Source organism: Saccostrea cucullata, unplaced genomic scaffold (genome assembly GCF_032062105.1).
Source record: "Saccostrea cucullata isolate Sc308-1 unplaced genomic scaffold, CSIRO_AGI_Scuc_v1 ctg548, whole genome shotgun sequence".
NCBI classification, from domain to species: Eukaryota; Metazoa; Mollusca; class Bivalvia; order Ostreida; family Ostreidae; genus Saccostrea; species Saccostrea cuccullata.
The window spans coordinates 215581-240443 of NW_026928247.1; the positions used below are offsets into that span (position 1 = coordinate 215581).

The 24863-nt window shown below is 33.0% G+C and overlaps 1 protein-coding gene across 2 annotated transcripts; it reads left to right on the forward strand.

Moving 5' to 3' along the window:
• On the forward strand, nt 1-24665 carry LOC134276896 (uncharacterized). 2 transcript variants are annotated; one of them, XM_062759175.1, is made up of 8 exons: nt 1-73; nt 243-393; nt 2375-2497; nt 4934-5125; nt 6141-6244; nt 11261-11429; nt 23147-23240; nt 23963-24665. In XM_062759175.1, the coding sequence occupies exons 1-8, from the start codon at nt 2-4 to the stop codon at nt 24378-24380; spliced, it is 1323 nt and encodes a 440-aa protein (XP_062615159.1). In that variant the 5' UTR covers nt 1; the 3' UTR covers nt 24381-24665. The 2 variants fall into 2 exon arrangements, with proteins under 2 accessions (XP_062615159.1, XP_062615160.1); XM_062759176.1 differs by having other exon boundaries at nt 4946-5125.
• Nucleotides 24666-24863: the final 198 nt, after the last annotated feature.

Sequence of the window (24863 nt, forward strand, 5' to 3'; positions counted from 1 at the left end):
AATGAGAATACCTTCTATTGGAATGTGTCAGGAACTATGTTTAGAGAAAGAAATAATGTCCTTTGCTGTAAAGGTGTTTGTTTTATTAGATATCTAGTTGAATTTAAAGTTCGAATTTTATTTCAGTAAGATAAAATATACACGACTGTACATATATCAAACAAAAACAACTGAAAAAAAACTGTAACTACAAATAATCGAATTCATAATTATAATTGATAATAATTTATATACTCTTCCAGAATTACATTTGTGTTTGCATTCAAACGGAGTTACTACACGGGGTACATTCCCAAAATCCAAAAATGTGTAGCTACAATTGCAGTACTTATACAGATAGGAAGACATTGTATGAGTGCGGGGGACCCTATGCATACAACATTTATTTTTCGGGTATTTCGTGTTTTTGAAGGTCTTAAAAATGCTTTACATGCACTTAATTTAAAAAAATAATGGGTAAAAGCACAAATGTTTTTGAACATCAGCGATTCTTGACAACAGAGAATGAAAAGAATACAGGAAAAATAATGTTCAATTCTTCACTTTTTGTACTAACTTAAATAATCCCCGCCACTTTTTTTCGACCAGAGGCTCTTTATAAACTGCTTCACAAGACTCATATGCGTGTGAATTTCATTTAGAACCGTAGCCTGATTTTCAATGTTATTGAGACGTTTTTATTCATATATGATGTATTTTTGAAAATAAACTAGATTGCACTAGCAATCTAGCTGGGATCTAACCACAAGTCAGAAGATTACATGTTTTAACATGTGAGTTCTTCAGCCCCGAAGATTTAAAAATGCCTCTTTCATGGAAAACATCTAATCAGGTTGGAAATAGCTGATATCAAAAATTACTCCTGACATGTCAAAAGGGAAACATGAACTCAAAAAAGAGGGAGGGGGGATAAAATAAAATATTTGAAATGATAACCAAGACTAAAACACATGTTAAAGCCAGCTAAGTTAAAAAAAGGAAGAGTGACGACTGTAAGGAAGTGTAGAAGGGAAATGAAAAAAAATAACTATTTTTAACAAGACAATTAAAATAAATAATAATATCGAAACGATCACAAATTTATAGGGAAGCTAGAGAAAATGATATCATGGCACTAAGATAACCCCCGCCACCTTTCCTGAGTAAAAACTCTTTATCAACTGATTTATAAGTCTAAGACTTAAATGCGTGTTAATTGTATTTGAAACCGTAGTTTATTAATATTAGTACTGTGTCATTTTATTCTTATGTAGTGCTTACTTAAAACTATTATAACCATTTAAACCTACATTTGAGATGTAAATAATATAAACAGAGGATATGTGAATTGTAGAATTTGATCATTGCTTTAATCCAACGAGTTGAAATGATATATTTTTCCGAGGCTTGCCGAGAAAATATACACTATTTCAACGATTGGGATAAAGGAAATATCAAATAACACAATCATAAATATTTGTTTTACATGTATCTCATTCGATTTTCGCTTTCAAGAAAACTTTGAGATAACCCCTGTAAAACAATGAATGATTTATATGAAGATTTATGACGTCGTGCTGTTGATATTGACATGCCAAAAGAAAGAATCAAAGAAAAAAAATAATAAAATCTTTGATACCTGCGTTTTTCAATGACAATTCATTGAGGTATTCGAGTATTTGTCTTACTTCTAACGAAACATAAGGCAAGAATTTTCAAAACTCAATGTTTAAAGTTGAAAGCAACGGATTGTGTCAAAATTGGAACTGGCATTAATAAAGCACCAACAATGCAGTGGTTTATTTCATGGGTAATATCCTCAACACGTCTGGGATAAATGGTAAATCACATTTAACATGCTTTTGATTTTCAATTTCAAGAGATATGTATCATTATATCATTAAATCATCCTTTTCTTAAGAACATCATTAATTTTCTTTTAACACTCCGTGTTTTCAGAATTATTTATCCAGTCGATGATTTTACATAAAGATTATTTGTCTTTGCAATAAAACTGATAATTAACAGTTACTGACACTAATACGATGTCCGTTATAACGTATATTGCAAGTGAAACCATCATAAGGTATATGCTATATATCGGGATGGCATGGGGGTACGTGTAGGGGGCTGTTGAGAGTATTATTTAATTGCTGCTTCTTATTTTAAGGTCAGAAGGCAACTTCATTTATTCATTTAAGCATGATTGACGATCAATTTATTTAAAAAAAAATTATATCTGAAGTACAGAAATAAGTATATTAGGAATACAAGAACGTTAAGAATAAAATCATTGAATAAATAATTATATGAATCAATAAATTTACTTAGATCAACAAACAAGTTGAATAATATTTTATGGCATTCTTAATGAAGATTTTGATTTTTATTGTAGTCAAATCATTTGGAGAAAGAACAAAAAAGAAGGTTTCAATGTGCATGGCCCTACAGTGTGGTGATTCTAGATATCTAAGTAGAGAGTGCAGTTTTCCACTCCAAAGGGTTTGCAAGAATGAAAGTAAGACAGTGTATTCTTTTATGTTACCTGGGACATTCAGGTGACCTATTGCCACCTGTTTTCTTCCTTCGTGCGTCTTCCGCGTAAATATTTGTGGCTTCTCCGTAACTGCCAAACCCATTTTATCGGAGCCCTAGAAATTTTGAACTTGTTATTTATTACTTATATATAATTTGAAACAGACAATTGAATATTTTCGAACTTTAATTATTTCACTAACCCTACACGTAGATTTTAGAAAAAAAAATACTATAGGGGTAGAAGGATTCTATCTCGATGGGAATATATTATGAAAGACTACTTATGATCATTTATCATAATAGTGAACACATTCTTTTATGGAAATATTTGTTTTTGTGATAATTGATAATTTAAGCAAAAAGGCACAAACACATGTCCAAAGATGATGAAAACTTCGAAGAATTTCGTTCGTTCAGCAACATGAAAAAGGGATGGATGGATCCGATGGATGGTGTGAGACTTCGTTATGGACAAGAGACAAAAATTAACGTTTAACAGTAATATGTTGTAATATATTAAACAAAGTTAACAATATGACTGACAGAAATGTCGAAAAGGTTAGACGACGAATGTCCTGGCACTGAAATACACCTGCTCCACTTACTATACTTTCTCTGACGGGGAACTAGTCTAATACACATGTGACACACGGTCATATTAAAATCAGTAAAAATAAAATACCTACAGTTGAGACACTAATTCGAGTCAGTTAATTTGCAATCAAGTAAACATTAAATCTTCGATTTCAGTAAGTCATATTTATGATGTAGACACTGAGACACTGGCAACAGCTTAGATTGTTACGACAACGCCAAGGTGTTTGTCAGCTATTTGTTGCGTAATTGCAGTGCTTTGATATTCAAATTTTAGCAGATTTACAAATTCGTCGTTAGTAGAATCTGATGAAAAAAAATATTTATCATGAAAATGGAACTAAAGGAAGGAGGTAAACGTTAGGGACTGTATACCTGACATAAAACAAAGTCTTGTTTACTGCCGGAATATTCTCTTTATACACGGGTTACATGTAAATCGACTGACAAAAACTGTTTTAAATTCTTGGCTACGTTGTAAAGAACACAATTCTTTTAATATTACTTGACTTAATGCGTATTTTGTTAAATCCGTACGAAAACCACAACATTGAACCCCCGATGCAGTTGAAACGTACACAGTTTTTGTAAACAGGGCTCGAACCCTGTTATTGTTGATGTTTACGATTCACCGGGTGCGTTCAAACATTAAAGTCTACTCACCACAACTGCACGGACTGACAATATATTGTGTGTATGTTTTGCTTTCGAACATGTCTGCTTTGAACTTTCTGGATTATAGTTTAAATGATTTTCCTTTATACACAACAAGATTGCCATTTCTCCTACGCATTAAGAATAAAAAAAGAATGTTGAAGCGCGAGGACGTGTCAATCAAACCCAATTAAAAATTTGAAGTTTAATAACGTTTAGATTAATGAGATTTTTCATTTATTTTTGTTTGAAATGCTATTGAAATATATAATTCGTAATATTATACAGAATATATCAATTTCAAATCTGTGTCCATTCACCGGTCACGGTAGCCTAGTGGTAGAGCGTTCGCTTTGTGATCGGGAAGCCCGTGTTCGATTCTCGTTTGCGGCGCTGCGTCAAACGTGAGACGTAAACAAATGTAGTGAAGTGAAAGTCACGGGTCTTTCGGATATGACCTTAAAAACGCAGGTCCCGTGTCACGGTAGGCGCTGGCATGATAAAGAACCCTCATTGCCCAATGGCCCTGAGTGCCGAGTATAGGTCTAAATTTGAAGCCCTTCACCGGCATACGGTGACGTCTCCATATGAGTGAAAAATTCTCAAGAGGGGCGTTAAGCAATATACAATCAATTATTGAAAAATTAAGAAAACCAGTCATAAATATGGGAGTTTATTTTTTATATTCAACAAAGGAAATAGATCCAGATTACCTACAGTCTCTCTGAAAACGGAAATTGGTATGTTAATGGCCTCTTGTTTAAATCAATATCAAATTTAATATATAGGTATCCGATTTACTTTTCATAAGATTTCAAATTGAATGTCATGAAAATACCCTATTTTCTACATAATTCTGCTAAAGCCGTAAAGTACGGGAAAAAGAAAGTTGAAATTGATTATGACGTCGTAATGGATCTTGCACCAAAAAATTAGTTTAAAGTCATTTACTAGATCTTGACCTTAATATGTCCCTTTTTAAAATAAATGTTTTAGCTTTAGGATTCAATCATATGCCAAAAGCCTTTGAAAAAATAAAATTTTTACTCTCCATAAAATGCCTGACGCTGGATGATTTTAACTCTAATAAATTATTGGTATACTATATCAAATTTGATGCTACAGTGTACAATGTGTATATGAAATATGAAACTAAAATTTTTTTTAGAATTAGGTCAAGGCATTGCATTGTCATGGAGAAAATCAATGGACGAATGTAAGTTGTCTGAAGATCCTTCATATCTACTCGGAAATCTAAACTTATCAGATGCTGAGTCAGAATGTGGAAGGCTAAATCAGACAAATCTTGGTCAATCATGGGTTGGCTTTGCACAGCAAATTTACACAAGTTTTAATAAGGGTAAGTTACTGGGCTTATTCATTTACCATTGCATAAATTATGAATACTTTATCAAAACCTGAATATCAGAATAGATTTATTTGCATTATGTAGGCCTTTCAACTGCCGCTAGGGGTCGGTGTTATGCACGATAACTCACTGCTGAAACTTGTTTAGAGCAGGCTCGGGTTATCTAACTGTTTACACGCAAGGCAGTTTTCAGCATTTCCCAAGTGTTTCTTTGCTCTCAGTAGAATCCAGTAGTTTTAAAATTTAGCACCAATGTTAAACTTATTTATTGTAAATGTGGACACCAGCTTACTGCATATAATTAAAATTTTTAATTAAAATAAAAAGTGAAATCTACCCTCCTTCTCAGTTCTAACCTAATTAAATTTTTATACTCGATCGTTCTCCTTCGTGCTTAGTGACACAAATAAGATGATCAATTGCTGCATTTACAAAAGCGCAAACACATAAAACATGACATTAAATTTTCTTCTTCATAATAATCGCCAAAGAGAGTTAAAACTATTGAATATAGTCTGTTTCCCGTTCATTTGACCCTGTTATTTCAGGCAGAGTGAAGGCATTCTCTTTGTCTTGGTCAAAACATTTTGTGTATAAAACAATGTAAGGAACCCTTTTGTGTATATAACAATACCAATGCTTAAGCAACCTATATGTCATTCATATAAACGATCACTGTCTCATAAATCGGCACTAAGTTGGTCATTTTTCATACCTGGGTTACCTGTCCTTAAGCACAACATCGGAAAAGTCAATTATAAATGATTAAACTTTTTAATTATGTAATTAAAAGTATGCATAAGTTATTATTTTTTTGATAATTTCATGTACCTATAAATCTATCTATACAATATTTTTACCATATGTGCAACTTGAAAAACTAGTTGAAAAGTCTACATTATGAGGTACGTAAATACCAATTCATATTTAAAAAAAAAACTCTCTGTCTGCATTATTATGTGTGCCTTTCCTATGAACGTATTTGATTGTTTCTAATATGTTTTAGGCCAAAGCATCAAAAAGGAAACAATCGTACAATGTCAAAGGTGTAAATGGAACAATTGTTCATTCATAGACTGTGCAAATGGAGAACAATACAGATGTATCAATGTAGGTTTTTTTTATTTATAACGTTTACAATTAAGGAATGTTTTTAAGCTTTGTTATTGGTGTGTGAATCACTTGTCAAGTAGACATATTTCATGAAGTGCGCAAGTCTACGTTTTATGAAATATGTCTACGTGACAAGTCTGTGTGATTCTTGCACCAAGAATTCACACTAAACTTATAAGCATTCTTTGTTTTAACATTTTCCATGTCATAAAACATAAAAAAAATATACTCAATATTTGAATTTTCCCCTGCCCTATTTTGTTACATTTTGTCATGTCTCTATAGCCTCATTGTGACGTCACGTTAGCGCGTGTTTTCTATTTATATATCTTCGCATGAGTATACATGTGCACCAAAATAGTACACATCAATTTTCCCGTTGGCTTACTAAAAAATCAAAGCAAATATAAATATAGGTTATAAGATTCTAATTTTTATTTATCGAAATATCTAAAAAAAAATTTCTAAAAAAACATTACAGTAAAATGAATGATGAATATTATTTTGCTTTTAAGATAAAAAGGTATTATATTTCGAAGGATTAGAATCAGTTACATTTTTAATATGTGTTGGAACAAATAAGATGTATTGCAATTATTATTTTTTTGGTTTGGATGCATTGGAATGCATTTTATATGTTTATGAATTGTATATGATTTCTTTAAAAAAAAATGTTCACACGAATTACATGATTTAAGGTAAAATAAATGTTATGGATATTCAGATTTAAAAGGATTAAAATATTTGTGCATGAAGGTTATACTTTTATTTAATAAGGAGAGGGTAGAAAAAAATTGAGCAGATAAATGAATGAAAACACAAAAAAAACTAGTGCTAATTGTAACGGGGACCGTTACAGATGTTCCCCAAACGCTCCCCAACTCCCTTTTGGTGCCATATTCCTGTAAGCTTCATTAAATAAGACAACCTCTATGCATCTGAGATTTTAACAACATTAACAAAGAAGTGTACAAAAATCATTTCAACTTTAGCATTGCACGCGTGGATATGGTCATGCATATGCGTCATGACCATATCATCTTGTCTACACAATCTATATTTTTAATATACTGAATATTAAAGTATTTAATCCAAAATTATTTTAAAAAAATTTGCTCATTCAAGTGTATGTTTGATTTTTCTCATTTCACGTGCACGCACGTGCATACATGAGCATGGTGACCATACCTTCTTGTAGAAGTCCATTACATCTATCTATGTTCTAAATTCCACCCCGTTTGGGTGAAAACTAAGGGAGTTATAGCTGTTTAAAGTTTCAGCCAATCAGATTGCAGCACATGTACACGCACGTGTATGCATGTGCATGGTGACCATACTTACTTGTAGAAGTCCATTATATCTATCTATGTTCCAAATCCCATCCTGTTTGGTTGAAAACCAAGGGAGTTATAGCTGTTTAAAGTTTCAGCCAATCAGATTGCAGCGCACGTGCATGCACGTGTTTTCATGATAATTGCTTTATTTCGTGTTGTAGGATATCCTGATGCATGGCTATGTTCAAAATTTCAAAGGATTTCGTCAAAAAACAAGAAAGATATTGAGACTTTAGTTGCAGCCAATCAGAGCGAAGTGCACGTGCATGCGCGTGAGATCTTGCTATTTTCACCATGTCGTCATGTCTACACTACTAATATATCCTCACATTATGAGTTTCAAAGCATTTCATTTAAAAATAGAACAGTTGTGGCTATATCTATTATATTGGTCATTTCACGTGTTGCACGTGCACGCTCTTGCAAGCACGTGCGCGCAAAATGACCTTGATTCCGCAAATCTACATAACATGTCTACTAACCCTAAAAAGGTTTTACCTACATCGGACGAACAGTTTACAAGATCATTCCCGGACAAAAAAGTTCCAGGAAGAAGAAGAAAAATAATAATAACTAGAGCAAAGCTCGTTGCAAAGCAACGAGTAGGTCTTCCGTCCTGTTTGACCGGAAGTAGTATTAATTTTTAACAAAAATGAGAAATAACGCCTAAAAATGGTTTGAATCCTTTAACGCTATGTTAATTAATGCAAAAATAAGCAATTTTTTGCTACTTCCGGTTTGACCGGAAGTGACGACAACGGACGAAAAAATTATTTTTTTGCTTCTAGAGACATTTGTTACCAAAAAACTTGTCAAGAACGGCAACAATACGCGTTTTTCGACTACTTCCGGTTTGGACGGAAGTGACGACGCCGGACGTTTTCTGACGACTTCAATAGATTAAGCTTGTCATTTTGAACAACTTTGCTTCTTTGACGTATTACAAATTCTCAATACGTTTTGAGATATAAAGAAAAAACTGTTGGACCCTCTAGGCCCTTAAATTTAGGGGCCAGCCCTTTTTTCGAGATATCATTTGAAAGATCTTTTAATTCTGCACTTCTTTTGTTCTATACGTTTTCACAAAATATTTTCAGGTAAAAAGATATCGAAGAAAAGGTGTGAGAAGTTTTGAAATTTGTGATAGGTCTATTTTCGGGCCATAGCGAGCGCCGACGAGCGTCACTTCCGGTAAATTTGATATACCTGATGCACCTCTCCAGACATAGCTCTACCTAGCCTCAAAGTTTGAAGTTTCTATCTAGAGCCGTTTTTCGGGAAAATTGTGGACAAAATGACCCTTAAAAATCAGAAAATCGACGATATCTCTAGACCGGAAGTGACGTCATCGAAACGGAAAAAAACGCATAAGGTTCAACTGATGTTCCATACGTCCTGAAAGTTTCATAAGATTTTGTTGAGCCGTTTTCGAGAAATCGCGTGCACAAAATCGGTAAGAAAAAAAAAATAACTAGAGCAAAGCTCGTTGCAAAGCAACGAGTAGGTCTTCCGTCATGTTTGACCGGAAGTGGCTTTCATTTTTAACAGAAATGAGAAATAACGTCCAAAAAAGGTATGATTCCTCTAAATCCATGTTAATTATTGCAAAAATAAGCCATTTTCTGTTACTTCCGGTTTGACCAGAAGTGACGACGACGGACGGAAAATTAATTAAAATGCTCCCAGAGACATATGTTACCAGAAAACTTGTCAAGAACGGCAAAAATACGCGTTTTCCGACTACTTCCGGTTTGACCGGAAGTGACGACGCCGTACGTATTTTGACGACTTCAATAGATTAAGCTTGACATTTTGAACAATTTTGCTTCTTAGACGTATCACAAATTTTCAATACTTTTTGAGATATAAAGGAAAAACTTTCGGCCCCTCCAGGCCCCTGATTTAAGGGGCCAGCCCTTTTTTCGAGATGTCATTTGAAAGATCTTAAAATTCTACACCTTTTTTGTTCTCTATGTTTTAACAAAATATTTCTAGGTAAAAAGTTATCGTTGAAAAAGTGCTTGAAATTTTGAAATTCTTGATAGGACTGTTTTCGGGCCATAGCGAGCGTCGGCGCTTCGTACTTCCGGTAGTTGTGATATACTTAGTGCACTTCTCCAAAAGTTGCTCTAGCATCACTGAAAATTTCAAGCTTCTGTGTTAAGTGCTTTTTGAGAAAACTGCCGGACAAAGTGACCCTATAAAAATCACGAAATCGCAGAAAACTCCGAACCAGAAGTGACGTCATCAAAATAAAAAAATATATATCTAGATTTTTTGATGTTCTATCAGACCTGAAAGTTTCATGAAAATCGATTGAGCCGTTCTCGAGAAAACGTGCGTACAAAATCGGTAAGAAAAAAAACAATAATAATAAAAATAGTGGAAAAGAAACCTAAGAAAAACAATAAGGTCTTCCGCTGAAGACGGAAGACCTTAATAATAAAAGTGAAAAAGAAACCGAAGAAAAACAATAAGGTCTTCCGCTGAAGACGGAAGACCTTAATAATAATAAGAAACAGAGTAAAAACAATATGTTCCCCAACTTCGTTTGGGGAACATAATAACAGTTCAATTGATTAATTGATTGATTGTATATTGTTAAACGTCCCTGTAGAGAATTTTCTTTCGTATGGAGACGCAACCATTTGCCGGTGGAGAGCTGCAAATTTTGTCCTATACCCGGCACTCAGGGTCATTGAGCAGGGATGGATCTTTCTCGTGCCAGCACCTATTGTGACACGGGGCCTCGGTTTATTCGGTCTCTATGTCCCTCAGTGGTATTCGAACCCGCGACGTAAGGATTGACTCCTTACTTCGCGACTCTAGAGCTGTCGCTCTAATCACTGCGTCACGCAGGCGACTGCAGTTCGTTTTGAAGAATCTTCAACTCTCTACGATTAGAATTATTGGATCTATAGTCTTTTGAAATAATTCTTGTTATCTAGACTCAAGTGCGTCTAAACATTCGTTTTTTACTCTTTTTTTTAAATGATCATGTATCGTCTTCACTCATTTACGTGCACTGATAAAATCCTTCGGTGAACATATTCATTGAATTTTCTCAGTGAATGTAGGCGAACGTAATTTTAATGAAAGAATTTGAATAAACGCATAAATGCATTTTAAATCTATAATAAAAAGAGTTCCACCCTAACTCGGGAACCACTGACTCCGGGGTATCATTTCGAAAGAAAGCACCTTTGCTCTCCATAACAATGTATCAAAGGTATATACTGATTAAGTACCCGTATGTTTGCTTAATGCCAAGGAGCAGAGAAAGAGATTTAAAAAAAAAAAATTAATTTGAAATATTTTAACCGCGCCCTAGCTAGCACTAGAACCCCAAATATTTGGCCATGAATACCACGATGGTGGTAGAGGACTCAATGCTTATTACAAGCATCCTAACAATTTGATTGGTTAATATCCAAGAGTAAAGAAGGATGTGAAAGATTACATTTATTTTAGTGGTTTCGACCCCGCCGCTTAGGCCCCAGGGGACAAGGAACATGAAATTCACAACTATTGTTCCCCTTCACCCATAGATGCCCTGTGCCAAATTTGGTTTAAAACTTTGCATTATTTTTGTAGGATTTAGCCCCACATATACAGACTGTATTTATGATTCTTTTTAAATAAATGAACGTGTTTTAAATGTGTCAGAATTTATTTGTAGGTTCCTATTGCGACCCGCAAACCTATATCAGTCAACTTTACAAGTCTTTACCAGTTTAGTTCATCCAGAAAGGTAGAAAAGATCACAGAGATTTACAACAAGGCAATATCATTTGCTATTTTTACAAAGTCAATGTCTTTGACGAAAACTACAGTAGCACCTTCTACAGGTATTTAAATGCATGTAGATGCTAACTTTTAAGCAAGGTCTTTTTAAAATAGGTGAAACTATGGATTAAAAATTCATTATGGTTATAAAAAATAAAATCAGTAGAAGCGCTTCAGTTTGACATTTTACATTTAATTTTCACCACACATGTACTGCTTAACTAAATGAACATGCTATGAAATTACAGAACACTATCAGAGAGCGAAGAAGACACGCAGATGTTAAAACTTTAGATGCATCTCTTTTTTTCGTTAACAAATAAGCTTAAAAACGATGAATTAGAAAAGGTTTTTGCAGTACTTTATTTATCGCCTATGTTTAAAATTTATGCTTCAAACGTTTAGTTAACATGTTTTTATTTAACCTGTTTTCTTCAACTTTATGGTAAATTTATAACTTATGTTCGATTCTTGGAAAATAGTATGATAAACATAGTACAAATATAGTATAATAAATATAGTAACCGAGATTGTTTTCCTCTTTTACTAACACGTATACTCTTTTTTAATTACCTCGAGAGTATTTAACTTTTTTTATTATTACTTATTGTATATATACAGAACAACAAAACCATTTTACTTATTCACTGACTTGATTTAAAAAAACCGGTAACCTAAATATTAGAAAAAAGTTATTCAATATAAATTCAATTGATATTTAACTTGCATCTTACTCATCCACTTCTTATTTAACTAATCCCTCTAATTCTTGGCAAAATTATCGAGTATAATCTGGTTTGGGTCAGTTTATGCTTTATTATCCGCGAAGAATTAGAATCAATCCTTATAATTTAATTTTAAAATAAACAACCGCGGATATAAAATTGTGTTGCTTTTTTATGAGTTCAAATTTACCGCGCAATAATACAACAGTAGTAATGGAAGTGATGGAAAAAGAGGGAAGGTAATAACTGATACATAGATCTAGCAGGCATGATGTTTGTTTACATGAGGTAAGATCGAGCTACTGTTTGAAGTTGAAGGTACATTTATTAGATCAAGAATTTTCCATGGATCCCGAGGACTGGAAATGAGGGGATTGCATGGATACAGATGATTCAGTTGGTTGTCAAGGGTGTATGTCCCCATACCAATCCAGATTAAAGAAAATAATTTGCGTTTCTTTTTTGAAATTAACTTACGAGAGGCCAGAATACAAACAAAATATTTTTTTTTTTAATATACACCGACTTTAAACTTCCAGGCATCATTCTTCCTGTCGATAAAATCAAGAGACATTCTTTTAAATAATATGGTGAACAAAAGGGCATGTTCCATAAGCAATGTGTTGCTTTTGACTTCCAACACTAGAATCAATCAAAAAAAGCTTTAAAAACAGCAAACATGATATCTGTAATTTTATATAATTTTTATACTTTGCCAACGATCTCTGGACTGTTAACTTACATGTACGTGTTATTGATTTAGATAGGCATATTTGGTAACTAGCACTTATATGCATGTACAAGTTTATGAGCTAATGACACTCTTACATGTATAAGCAATTTACAATAAACAAGTAACCGAGAATAAATCTGGATAACCCAGATAGCAAGACTATGTTGGGCCAACATTGGCAAAAGGTTGTATGGTTGGCGTTGGGGGAACAACGTTGGGCCAACGTTGGACCAATGTCACTATGCCAACCTTCTCGACCATGACAAAATTCCTATGTTAGCCCAACGTTGGTCCAACGTTAGCAACTTCCATTCACTGATGTGGATGTTGGTCCAACGTTGGCCCACTGTTTGTAATACACTCAAAGAAAGCGTCTTTTAAAGTTGGTAGTAGTATGCTGGCCCAACGTTGGCCCGATGTTTGTAATACACCCTTAAAGAATGCGTCTTATCAAGTTGATAGTAGTATGTTGGCCCAACGATGGCCCGATGTTTGTAATACATCCTTAAAAAGTGTCTTATCAAATTGGTAGTAGTATGTTGGCCCAACGTTGGCCCAATGTTTGTAATACACCCTTAAAGAAAGTGTCTTATCAAATTGGTAGTAGTATGTCGGCCCAACGTTGGCCCGATGTTTGTAATACACCCTTAAAGAAAGTGTCTTATCAAATTGGTAAGTATGTTGGCCCAACGTTGGCCAGATGTTTGTAATACACCCTTAAAGAAAGTGTCTTATCAAGTTGGTAGTAGTATGTTGGCCCGACGTTGGCCCGATGTTAGCACGAGTGTTCTTTTGTTTAGGTGTTTCAAAGATGGGATATTTATATTGGGCCAACGCTGGCCCAATTATTATACTGCCAACTAAATGATGGATTGGTGTCAGTTTTAGCTGTTGAGCTTTACGTTGGGACAATGTTGGTTCTAATTAAGTTTTAATTTAGATGCACATTCTGAAATAATTAAGAGGACATTCAATGTTCATGCTTTTAATTGGATGACTGTTTTTGTTTAGATCTGCTATTTTCAATATTAAGTGATCACAGCACCAAAGAGTGTTTTATTATATTTTTTGAATTGTGCACATGCATGCTTATTTATTTATTTGAAATAAAACCCTTGAAATAATGATTTTTTTCATGAGCGTTGTATTCATGAGAATTTAGAGAAGACTGAATATAAGTTCTCAGGAACAGGATGTGAATGAAGCCTACATATACATAAATCAAAATGGCACAGCTTTATAATTAAATAGAAACAAAAGTTAGGCGTTCTCTAAAGATAGGAGAGTCGCGCGGGTATCAAATTACACCAAACTGTGGAGTGAGTTGTCAGATTCAATTGCTTACAGACTTGCTCATAGACTGAAAATGCAGGGCAAGCAAGAAGAAGTGAAATTTAAATTTGTGGATTATACACTTGTTATAGCTGCATTTAGAAGCGATGTAAGTACATTTATTCTTATTTATTCAGGTTAACTGTTAAAATATATTTATTCGGAATTCATTCTTGTCATGTTTTTGCACACAAGCGCTGTAAGTTAAGGTTAAATGACATCTTTTAAGTTGTTTCTATCTAATTCTTAACTGTCTATTACAGACACGATTGTAACAAGGAAATTAAGGTGCACTTTTAGTATAATACATCATTCTCTTTATAAAAATTTTAATTTAAGTAATATTTATTCATAATATCAAACTATTTTGTATTTTCAGTCAGAGACTGCAAGGAAAACAAATGTTGTGGCGGTAAATAGCAGTGAAATCGAAGACCATAAAGAAGTGTATAAAGTACGAGTACGTGAGACAAAGATCAAGATGAAGAAATCGGGAGGCGACGAAGGGACGGAAAAAGAGCGGGAATACAACAAAAGGACAGTGATAAAGGAAGTGAGCCCTGATTAAGAACTTTGATTTGATAATTTTTAATTATTTACCTCTATTGTCTATTTTAAAATTTATATTTGTAAATTATGATTGAATTGATGTATATAAAGTATTTTCACAGTGAATCATTAGTAATGTTTTCATTGAACATGTCCATGTATGCATTATGAATGCAGATTGAATTGTGTATTAATTTTTTAACCAGTCATAAAATAAGTTTATGTAAAACATCACTTAACCAACTGAAAATGTTTCTATGTAATAATTACGTTGGCCAAACAATTTGCCATCTGACATTGTAAAAAAGGGTCAACATTGGGCCAACCTAACCAACCAGTTGTGAAGGTTGGCTGTTAGTTGGCAAAAAGTACAAACTACGTTGGCCCACAATATGCCATCTGACATTTCAACATAGGGCCAACGTTGGGCCAACCTAACCAAACATTTGTTAAGGTTGGCTGCTAGTTGGCATAGACTAATAACTACGTTGGCCCAACAATATGCCATCTCACATTTCAACAAAGGGCCAACGTTGGGCCAACCTAACCAACCAGTCATTAAGGTTGGCTGATAGTTGTCATACAATTATACCTACGTTGGCCCAACAATATGCCAACATGTTGGACCAACGTTGGGCCGATGAGCAAAATTACCGTGGGCCAACGTAAGGTTACCAACAATGGGCCAACGTTGGAAAAAAAATTGGGCCAACGTTGGCCCAACTATGTCTTGCTATCTGGGATTATACCAAAATGGATGTTAAAAATCCATTTAAAAATTATCTCTTACTAACTAACCAAAGCTTTTTTTTATGTTAATCTTAAAGTATAATTACATGTAGTAGCAAATAAAAAGTTCACCTTTTATAGTAATTATTTGTATAACTGTTGATTCGATGTAGCTGACGACATAGAGTTTTCTTGGAAAATTCTATTTTTTTTAAAAAAAACTGAATCTGTTTAGCAATATTTATCTTTCAAAGTTTGAAAAGAACTACATTTGCTTTAAAATTCTATTTTCCGAATAAGTGCGTACCTAATTTTTATACTGATATGCAAGTATTCATGTTATGAACATTGTAAAGATAGAATATTTGGTACCTTAGGAATATTTTCAAGGAAGAGGCACAAGAAAAAACGTTGAAAACTTAAATTGTCGAAAATATTCTAAATTTTATTTTGTGAATTTTTACTGGAAAAGCAGTCAATTTAGCTTGATTTTTGTCATATTTTCCTTTGAAAATCTTTATTGATTACTCAATATCTAATTCATCATGTTATAAAAGTGATGTGTTCTGGAGCATAACTCAATCAAACTTATTTTTTACATGTCAGTATCAGTAAGTTGCATGCAGATTAGATATACTTTTTTATTTAATATTACCTGTAGAAATCTATAGCATTTTTATATTGAGAAACTATTAAGTACGACTCCGTGTAAAAATTATGCAGATAGTACAGAAAAGGTGATTCATCGATAATCTTCAAATTCAATAAAATTGGGTTTAATATATTCGTTTGGGTCTAAAATGAATATAAACAGTTGATTTTGTTATAATTTTTCTTTTTTCATAGAGCCAGGGATAAAGTACTTGAGGTGTAATTTTGTATAGATAGTCTGCAAACAATGCCAATTTCAGAAAAGAATATCTTTAAAACCCTAGAAGATGTACAAAAACTTAATACATAATTTAAGTGAAAAGGGAAGGCTTAATAAAAATTTACTTTAATATTTTTGTGCAAACGAAGTATTGAAAAGATACAAGGTGTTTAAAATCGAGAAATTGTTAAGATTCTTCAAATGAGTTATCTCCCTTTGCAATTTTACATAGGTGGCGCTAGTAAAAAAAATGGCAGCGTCCATGGTTAGCTGTACGCTGCAAAGTTATTTTGATGCATCCTGTGATGTTTATTGCAAAAATATGTGTGAAGTGACATAAATTGGTTGCAAGGATTCTACAAGAACATATTAGGCATAGTTTTCGGGCAAAATTATAGCCATGTGTTGTGTTGATTATTATATTGACCATGTTGACGTTCTCCCGAAATGGTAATCGCCAACTGACACAATTGTGATCTATCTCGGAAGTTTAACTTCTACGGTAATCCATCAGAGTCCAAGAGTAAACTCTCAGAGAGGGGTGGCAGTCCGATTTTGTCAGCTTACTCGACTTGGAGAGGGAAGATAATGTACATTTGGACAGTTACCAGGTACAGCACAATACCACGATAAAGGTATATAGCTTGATAAAGCTATATAGCTTTATCAAGGTATTTAGAATACTGTAAACCAACTTTTATTCGCGTGCGAGAAATTTTCGCGAGGTTCGCGAGAGCTTCGTCATCGTGAATATTTCTCGCCGCGAACGGGTCCTTAAAGTCTCTTTTTCTGTTAAAAACAGTTCCATAAAAGCTTGATCGCGAAAATAAATCGTCGCAAACTAGTTTACTCTCGGTAAATCGTGAAATAAAGTCGTCGCGAATAAAAGTTGGTTTACAGTACCTTGATCAAGGTATTCTATGTAATGAAAATTCAAAAAAATTCTTTAAAAATTAACTACTGAAAGTTGAATTGAATTTTCATTACATAAAATACCTTGATCAAGGTATTTTAAATACCTTGACAAAGCTATATAGCTTTATCAAGCTATATACCTTTATCGGGGTATTGTGCTGGACCTGGTTACATTTGACCAGGTAAGATAAGGTCGAGAACACTGCAGAACAATTTCTTGATTAAGATAATTGTTTTTGTAGCTTGAAATAGCTATGTAGCTTTGATAAGTTGACGGTGCGACCGTTAGGGTGAGCGCATATACTTATCCATTTTCATTTACATTGGACATGTAAATCCGCACGTGACATTGACGTCACATGAAGTCGTTTGTATATTGTTGCTTTACCAAACCGATTCCTAAACAAGGCTGATTTCAATCAGTTTATGACTATCTTTCTGCAATAAACAGAAATATTCATTAAATCAAGACAAGTTTATTATTCGTTTAACTTTTGTTGTTATTAGAGAGGTTAAGCATTTGATCGTGTACGTCTATTTGTACATGTAAACCTAGAAGTGATTTTACACGTATGCGTAACTAAAGTCGTGTTCTGTTTAACAAATTGAACGTGTACCGGTACGTGTAAAACGCCATTTCAGCAAGGCACTTTACAATTCACTTGTATCAAATAAATATATGACTTAAAATAAAAAAGATACATTGGATGTTCGTAATAAACTCTCAACTTCATACCAAACACCGATTGAAAAATATTTATTCCATAGTTTGAGTTCGAGAAGCTACAAGTTTTCACCTACGTGTACTTGCGAATCTACAGAATTACGGGGTATGCAAAACTGCTGACGTAAACTGCATTAAATTAGGGGATTTCTTACACGTAGACGTACACGGTCATCTGCTTAACCTTTCTATTCTCGCGAGAACGTTGCCTTAGAGTTTGTGTAGGAAGCAATGCATTGTGGGTCTAAATTACTGCGGTAAAAAATTCTTTGGAATGAATGTGCAGTAGTCCAAATTTTCTCTTTGCCCAGGCGTTGTCATCAGAGCTCGCAGTTACGTGCATCGCTTTGCGACCCTCGCTGCACTCGCTATTAATCTATTCAAAATAGCTTGGTAAAGCTTTTTATATGCAGTCAAAAGTATTTTACAAGTCATTGTATGACAATGTATTTTGAGTCTTAAAAAAAAATCATAGATACATGTAGTATTGCAGCTGTTGAATACTTTTAATTAAGCAAAAGACAAATTTCCAGTTTGTTAAGAGCTCGGGTACACTACCGTTAATGGAAGGTAATTTTCAGCACAATGTTTTTGTCTCTACTCTAGCATTCTACAATTAATTGAATGAGTCCCCAAGCATGACAGTCTACTATTTGTTAATACAAATCAGAAGTGACACACGGTTTTGGTCGATTTACTGCATACTTTATTTACTTCATCACCAAAATCAATAGAGTTTCTTTTTAGCTCATCTGAGCAGAAGGCTCAAGTGAGCTTTTCTGATAACATTTTGTCTGGTGTCCATCAGTCTGTCTGTCTGTAAACTTTTCACATTTTTGACTTCTCAAGAACCGCTGGGCCAATTTCAACCAAACGTGCCACAAAGCATCCTTGGGTGAAGGGGATTCAAGTTTATTCAAATGAAGGACCACGCCCTCATTCAAGGGGAGATTATTGGGAATTAATGAAAATTTGGTAGTATGTTTTAAAAATCTTCTTCTCAAGAACCACTGTTGCAGAAAAGATGAAACTTATGGGGAAACATCCTCAGGTAGTGTAAATTCAAGTTTGTTCAAATCTTGACCCCCGAGGGAAGGGCGGGGCAACAATGGCCGACCAAAGTTTTACATATAAATATTTAGGAAAATTCTTTAAAAATATTCTTCTCAAGAATAGCCAAGCCAGAATTGATCATATTTATATGAAAGCATCCTCAGGTAGTATAGATTCAAGTTTCCCGGGGTAGGGCTGGGCCACAATGGCCGACAAATGTTTTACATAGAAATATAGGGTAGGGTGGTGTAATTTCGACCGATTATTTTTTTGTACTTAAGAGTTGGTAATTATGTCACTGTTACGTTACGCTACAACTTTAACTAGATCCCTTTACCTTCAGAATACCTTTTATCTTTTAGATTACACCGATTTTGTATATATTTTTGGTCATAATATGAAATAAATGCGTTCGATTTACAAGATAAGTGTGTTGGGTAATTTCGACCGCACGCGGGGTATTTTCGACCGATGAGCCAATACAAAGGAAATAATTGACATCAGCTCTAATATATTTAAAAAAATGAATTTAAACTTCTCTGTTGTACAGCATAAAAGATCGAGTAAAAATATTGACCCCACAAAATGACAATTTTCAAAATGTACTTAATTCGAAGACATCGAGTGCACCAGATATGTCTATGACACCGATTTGCCACCATTGGTTAAGGCATGCTACACATGTACAAATGTACATGTGCAGGCATCTAAACCGCATTTAAATAAAACAAATGATTTTTCAGTATTGTAATACTAGTTGCTACCAGGTATTAATGTACATAATTCTTATCCTAATATTTTTTTCGGACGGTCATGAATTCTCTCTGGTGACAGATAGTAATTTGCGTCATTTTACATTGGTCGAAGTTACCCACTGACGCCGTATTCATGTAGGGATAACTTCGACCGATTTCTGTTCAGCTGATTTGCAATTTAATTTGTAAAAAACTAATTACTATAAATTAAAAAGGTATAAATTTCATTAATAAAATAATATTTCATAAATGTCACGCGAGGGATATCCATTGATTGTCTTTCCATACAAGATTTTGCTGAGTCGATAGTTCTCCGTAGTGGCAAAAGATACCGTGTATATTCGTCTGTAATTTTTTCCTGTGATAAAGCCTATTCTTTAATGTAATTTTTCAATAACGATCTTAATAAAGCTCATGGAAATAAAATTAATTTGGACACAATATATTAAAAATAGGTTTTCTTGCTGCATAATATAAACGTACATACACAATTATACGCCATAAACAAAATATATAAAGGTATTTATGAACGGTCGAAATTAACCAGGTGGTCGAAATTACACCACCCTACCCTATAGGATAATTCTTTAAAAATCTTCTTCTCAAGAATAGCAAAGCCATGATCAGTCATGGGACTACTTTTGGATTTAAACTTTTCAATAATAAACCAATTTCTACTTTTTCTTAGCAACAGTGCTTAAGTTAAACCCTCCTTTGGGTAGGATGGGGCCACAATGGGGATCAAAGTTTCACATTGCAATATATAGGGGAGAATCTTCCCTAGAACAGCAAAGCCATGATTAATATTGTACTGCTGTTGAAGTCATTGGAAGAAGCTTCAAGTAGTGTAGATTCTGTTTAAATTGTACTAAAGTTAAAACTGGAGACATATTGCAAATGATGAAAAATACACTATTAGAAAAGATATTTAACATACAGCAAAACTCGTTTACTACGAACATGGATCTAGCGAATTTACGGAAATAGCGAAGTTATTTTAGATCCCCAGCTATATAGATTTAACAAATTCCTTATATGGATATAACGAGTAATTGATATAGCGAAGTAATTTCATAGGTCCCGGTGACTTTGTTATAACTTTTTTTTACTGTATTTCATAAATTAGTACTTTTTTTAGATGAATTAAACCCCATTTTATTTTCACAGAATGTACGCGATGGGCTGCATCATGGTTTTGAAGGAAAAGGATACAATATCTATTACAGGCAGCAAGAAAACATCATTGAACACCACCAACTAATAAGACTCTAAAGGTGGGAGAATATGTCATGCAACCATTTATAGATTTTTAATGAAATTACTGCATTATATAAACTTGATATTCCATGTAAAGTAATTTATAAAATCAAAATAACCATTTAGTACCTCAATAATGATGTAGCATAAACTAAGGAGTTCTAAATTGATGAATGATGAATACATGTTACTGTACATGTATATTGTAATTATTATTTTAGGAATAATGGAAAATAAAATATTTAAAGCTGTCAAAAAGCAAAGATTAGAGTTCAGTGGATTCCATGAGGGTACTTTAGATAATGTCAATCAGGCAGCAATTCTCTTCGCAAGGATCTTAAGTGCTTTTAGAAGAGGCTAATAAACAAAGGACAGTCACTTACTGCAGAAGAGAAGCAGTGGAGATTAGTGATATTCTGTTTGGCATGATTGCACCTTACAAAGATGTTAAACTTAAAATTGTATATATATATACAATGATTATATGATAAATGTATCTAGTAATCAATATTAAAATGATTAATATTTTCAAATGTTTTTTTTTTTTTTACACATTTTACTGTTCATTAATGAAAAAAAAAAAATAAGTGTTGTATTTGAATTTGGAAATGTAAAAGAATTTATTTAAAAATGTAAACTGATATTCTTACATGTAAACATGTACTAGCGTGTGTACATGGTGTATATATTGGACTCTGACAAAATTTTGGTGAAATTATTAATCACAATGATTTTCGTGAACATGATTTTTTTAAATTTTCCATAGGGTATGGTATCTATGAAACCTACTCAGCTTTTTTGTTTGGCTATTTTTTAAATCATAGATATATTTTATTTTCTTGATAACTGAAATCCTCAAAAAATGATATTTTGTTGTTTTTTGTCAACATGAATTATCTCCCCTTTCTGTTTGAAATTAGAAATAATACTGTAGATATAGATATAATTTGATTAATGAAAATAAATGTGTTGTATTTGGATTTGGAACTATAAAAAATTGTTTTGAAATGCTATTTATAATTTAACATGCATAAATATATACATGACATTTATTCGACCGTGACGAAAAAGTAAATTTCCCATTTTTTGTATAAAACTCTTCAATGGCTTTTGGAAATTAATAATCAATTGCACAAAAATGTTTTTAATATTTTATTTGCCATAAGGTATGGTGTCTATGAAATAAACACTGCCTTTCTGTTTAGCTGTAGTGTATTTGTTCTTTAAATTTTTTATCATATAGCTGAATTTAGCTTGTAAATCCTTTTGAAATTGAAAATTTCAGTTTTTCTCGACATGGATTATCTCCCCTTTTCAGCTTAAAAATAAAAATTATTCCTGGACGTGGTAATATTTGGATAAATTATGAGAAGTAAATAATTTAATTGTATTTGAAAATGGAAATATAAAAAAATGGTTTTGAAATGCTATTTATTTTTTACATGCAAACATACAAAGGCATATATTGGACTGTGACAAAAAAGTGAAATTTACCATTTTTGTATAAAATTCATCAGTTGTTTTGGGAAATTAATAATCATTTGCACAAAAATGTTTTAATAATTCTATTAGCTTTAGACTACAGTCTCTATGAAACTAGCATGGCTTTTTAGTTTGGCTTTGGGGTTTTTAGAAATTTTTGATAAATAAAAATCCTAAAAAATGGATATTTTACATTTTTTGCCAATATGGATTATCTCCCCTTTTTAGCTTAAAATTAGAACACATTACTGGTCATAAAAGTATTTTGACTAGATAGGGACAGTAACTTCTTATGTTGTATTTTAATGAGAAATAAACATAAATGTGTTTTTTTGTTTAGTTTTCTTTTCATTTAATCTTCATTACTGGTATTTTTGCCTGTTTTAGAGGAAATTTCAGCCATTTTTTGCCCAAAACAGTTTATCGGTTGCCATGGATACCAATGGCAGAATTAAAAAAAAATTATAATTCTTTTTGGAGTATCTTAGCATACTCTACCAACATGCAAAGTTTGAAGAAATTCTGAAACCCCCCATGAATCACCCTCTGCATGATTTTTACACGGAGCCGTACTTAATTAGTCATTCACATCATTAAATAAAAATATTTGTGTGAAGCTTATTCAAAATAAAAGTTGTTTTGCCTTATTTATAGAGACAGACACAACGTTTAATCTTACTATTCCCTTCAGTGTCGTTATCCCAATTGTTGTGGTTGTCACAGTACTGATTAGTGTGATCCTTATAAGGTAAAAAAATATTTCTATAATTAAGAGAATTAAGGAATAAGATACCTTTAATAAATATATTCTATTATTTGATAAATTCATTATAGGGGAAAAGGGGTTATTAGATTTTATATTTGTCACTTTTTTTTCCAATTTCACGGTGCGTATTTTGAAAATTGTAAACATTCATTGAGGAAATAATAAGTATACAATTATCTTGATATGCATGTATGGCATATGTTATAAACATGTATATTTAATTGCATGTTTATATATAAATAAAGTAAATGATATCAGAATATGAAAATGTGTTTGAGCAAACTACACATTATCCAATTCGATTGCAATTGATGAAAGGCGATGAAGCATACTTTTCAGTTGCGTGAATCGACAGTTGTGGAAAACAACCAAAATATTCCAAAACACTTTGTGTACGTTACTGTACGTACAATTTGAATTTTATTTACCGCTGATATTTAGCCAATTATTATTAATATTTTTTTTAATATTATTTAAGCATAATCTGATATACAACATGTGCCGAACACACTTTTACTTAACAGATTTACTTTAATCAAATGAAGATTATTTCATATTTATCATATCTGTATTATATATAGCAAATAATGTATTAATGCTTTTGCAAAAGCAAGAGATAATCTAGATAGCCTTAGTGAACCTTTTTGCTTCATATACGTATCTATGTAAATGGATATATATTCATTAATATTGTGTATTTCAAGACGAAAAAGACAGAGCAGAAAAAAGAAAAATGTCCAAACGGGAGCATTTCACAAACATGATACTAATCACTACTCAATAGTGGACAAAGCCAGGAATCATTTTCAGCTTGAAACACAGATGACAAACTCTAACAATCCTGCTGATATTGAACTGCTGAGGTCACAGAATTCATATTGTCATAAAGAGGAAGGAGTTTATGATCATCTAAGAGAATCAGATCCCAGGGGAGTAGGTAATGAGATCATCTATGATCACGCGAGATTTGTAGAGGGTGGAGACTGTGATTATGATACTACACAGAGTGTTAAAAAACAGGAAGAGAAAAACATTTATGATTATACCGAGATTATAACTTCTGACGCCGTAAATGCTGACCAGGATCTCGAATTTAGTGTTCTTACGGAAGGGTCCGCCTAAGCTGGCAATGAAAACCCCAGAACAGATGGAATGTTCTGGAATGACATCTCTCAGAATTGAATAAACAAATAAACAATGATTTCATGCATGTAATCGATCAAAATTTATAGTGTTCACAATCTAACAAGTGTTATTTTTATGCGCCCGGATCGATAGATCCCGGGCGTATATTGTTTTTGTCCTGTCTGTTTGTCTGTTTATCTGTTTGTCTGTTTGTCTGTCGTCAACTTTAACCTTCGCCATAACTTTTGACCCATAAGAGATAGAGACTTCATATTTGGTATGCATACTTCACTAATAAAGTCCTTTCAAATGACATCAAGGTCATCGAACTTGTGACCTTGACTGTGACCTATATGCTAAAAAAAGCTTTTTCCACTGTTTGTCATAACTTTTGAACCATAGGAGATAGGGACTTCATATTTGGTATACGTACTCCACTAATAAAGTCCTTTTACATGACTACAAGATCAATGTTCTAGT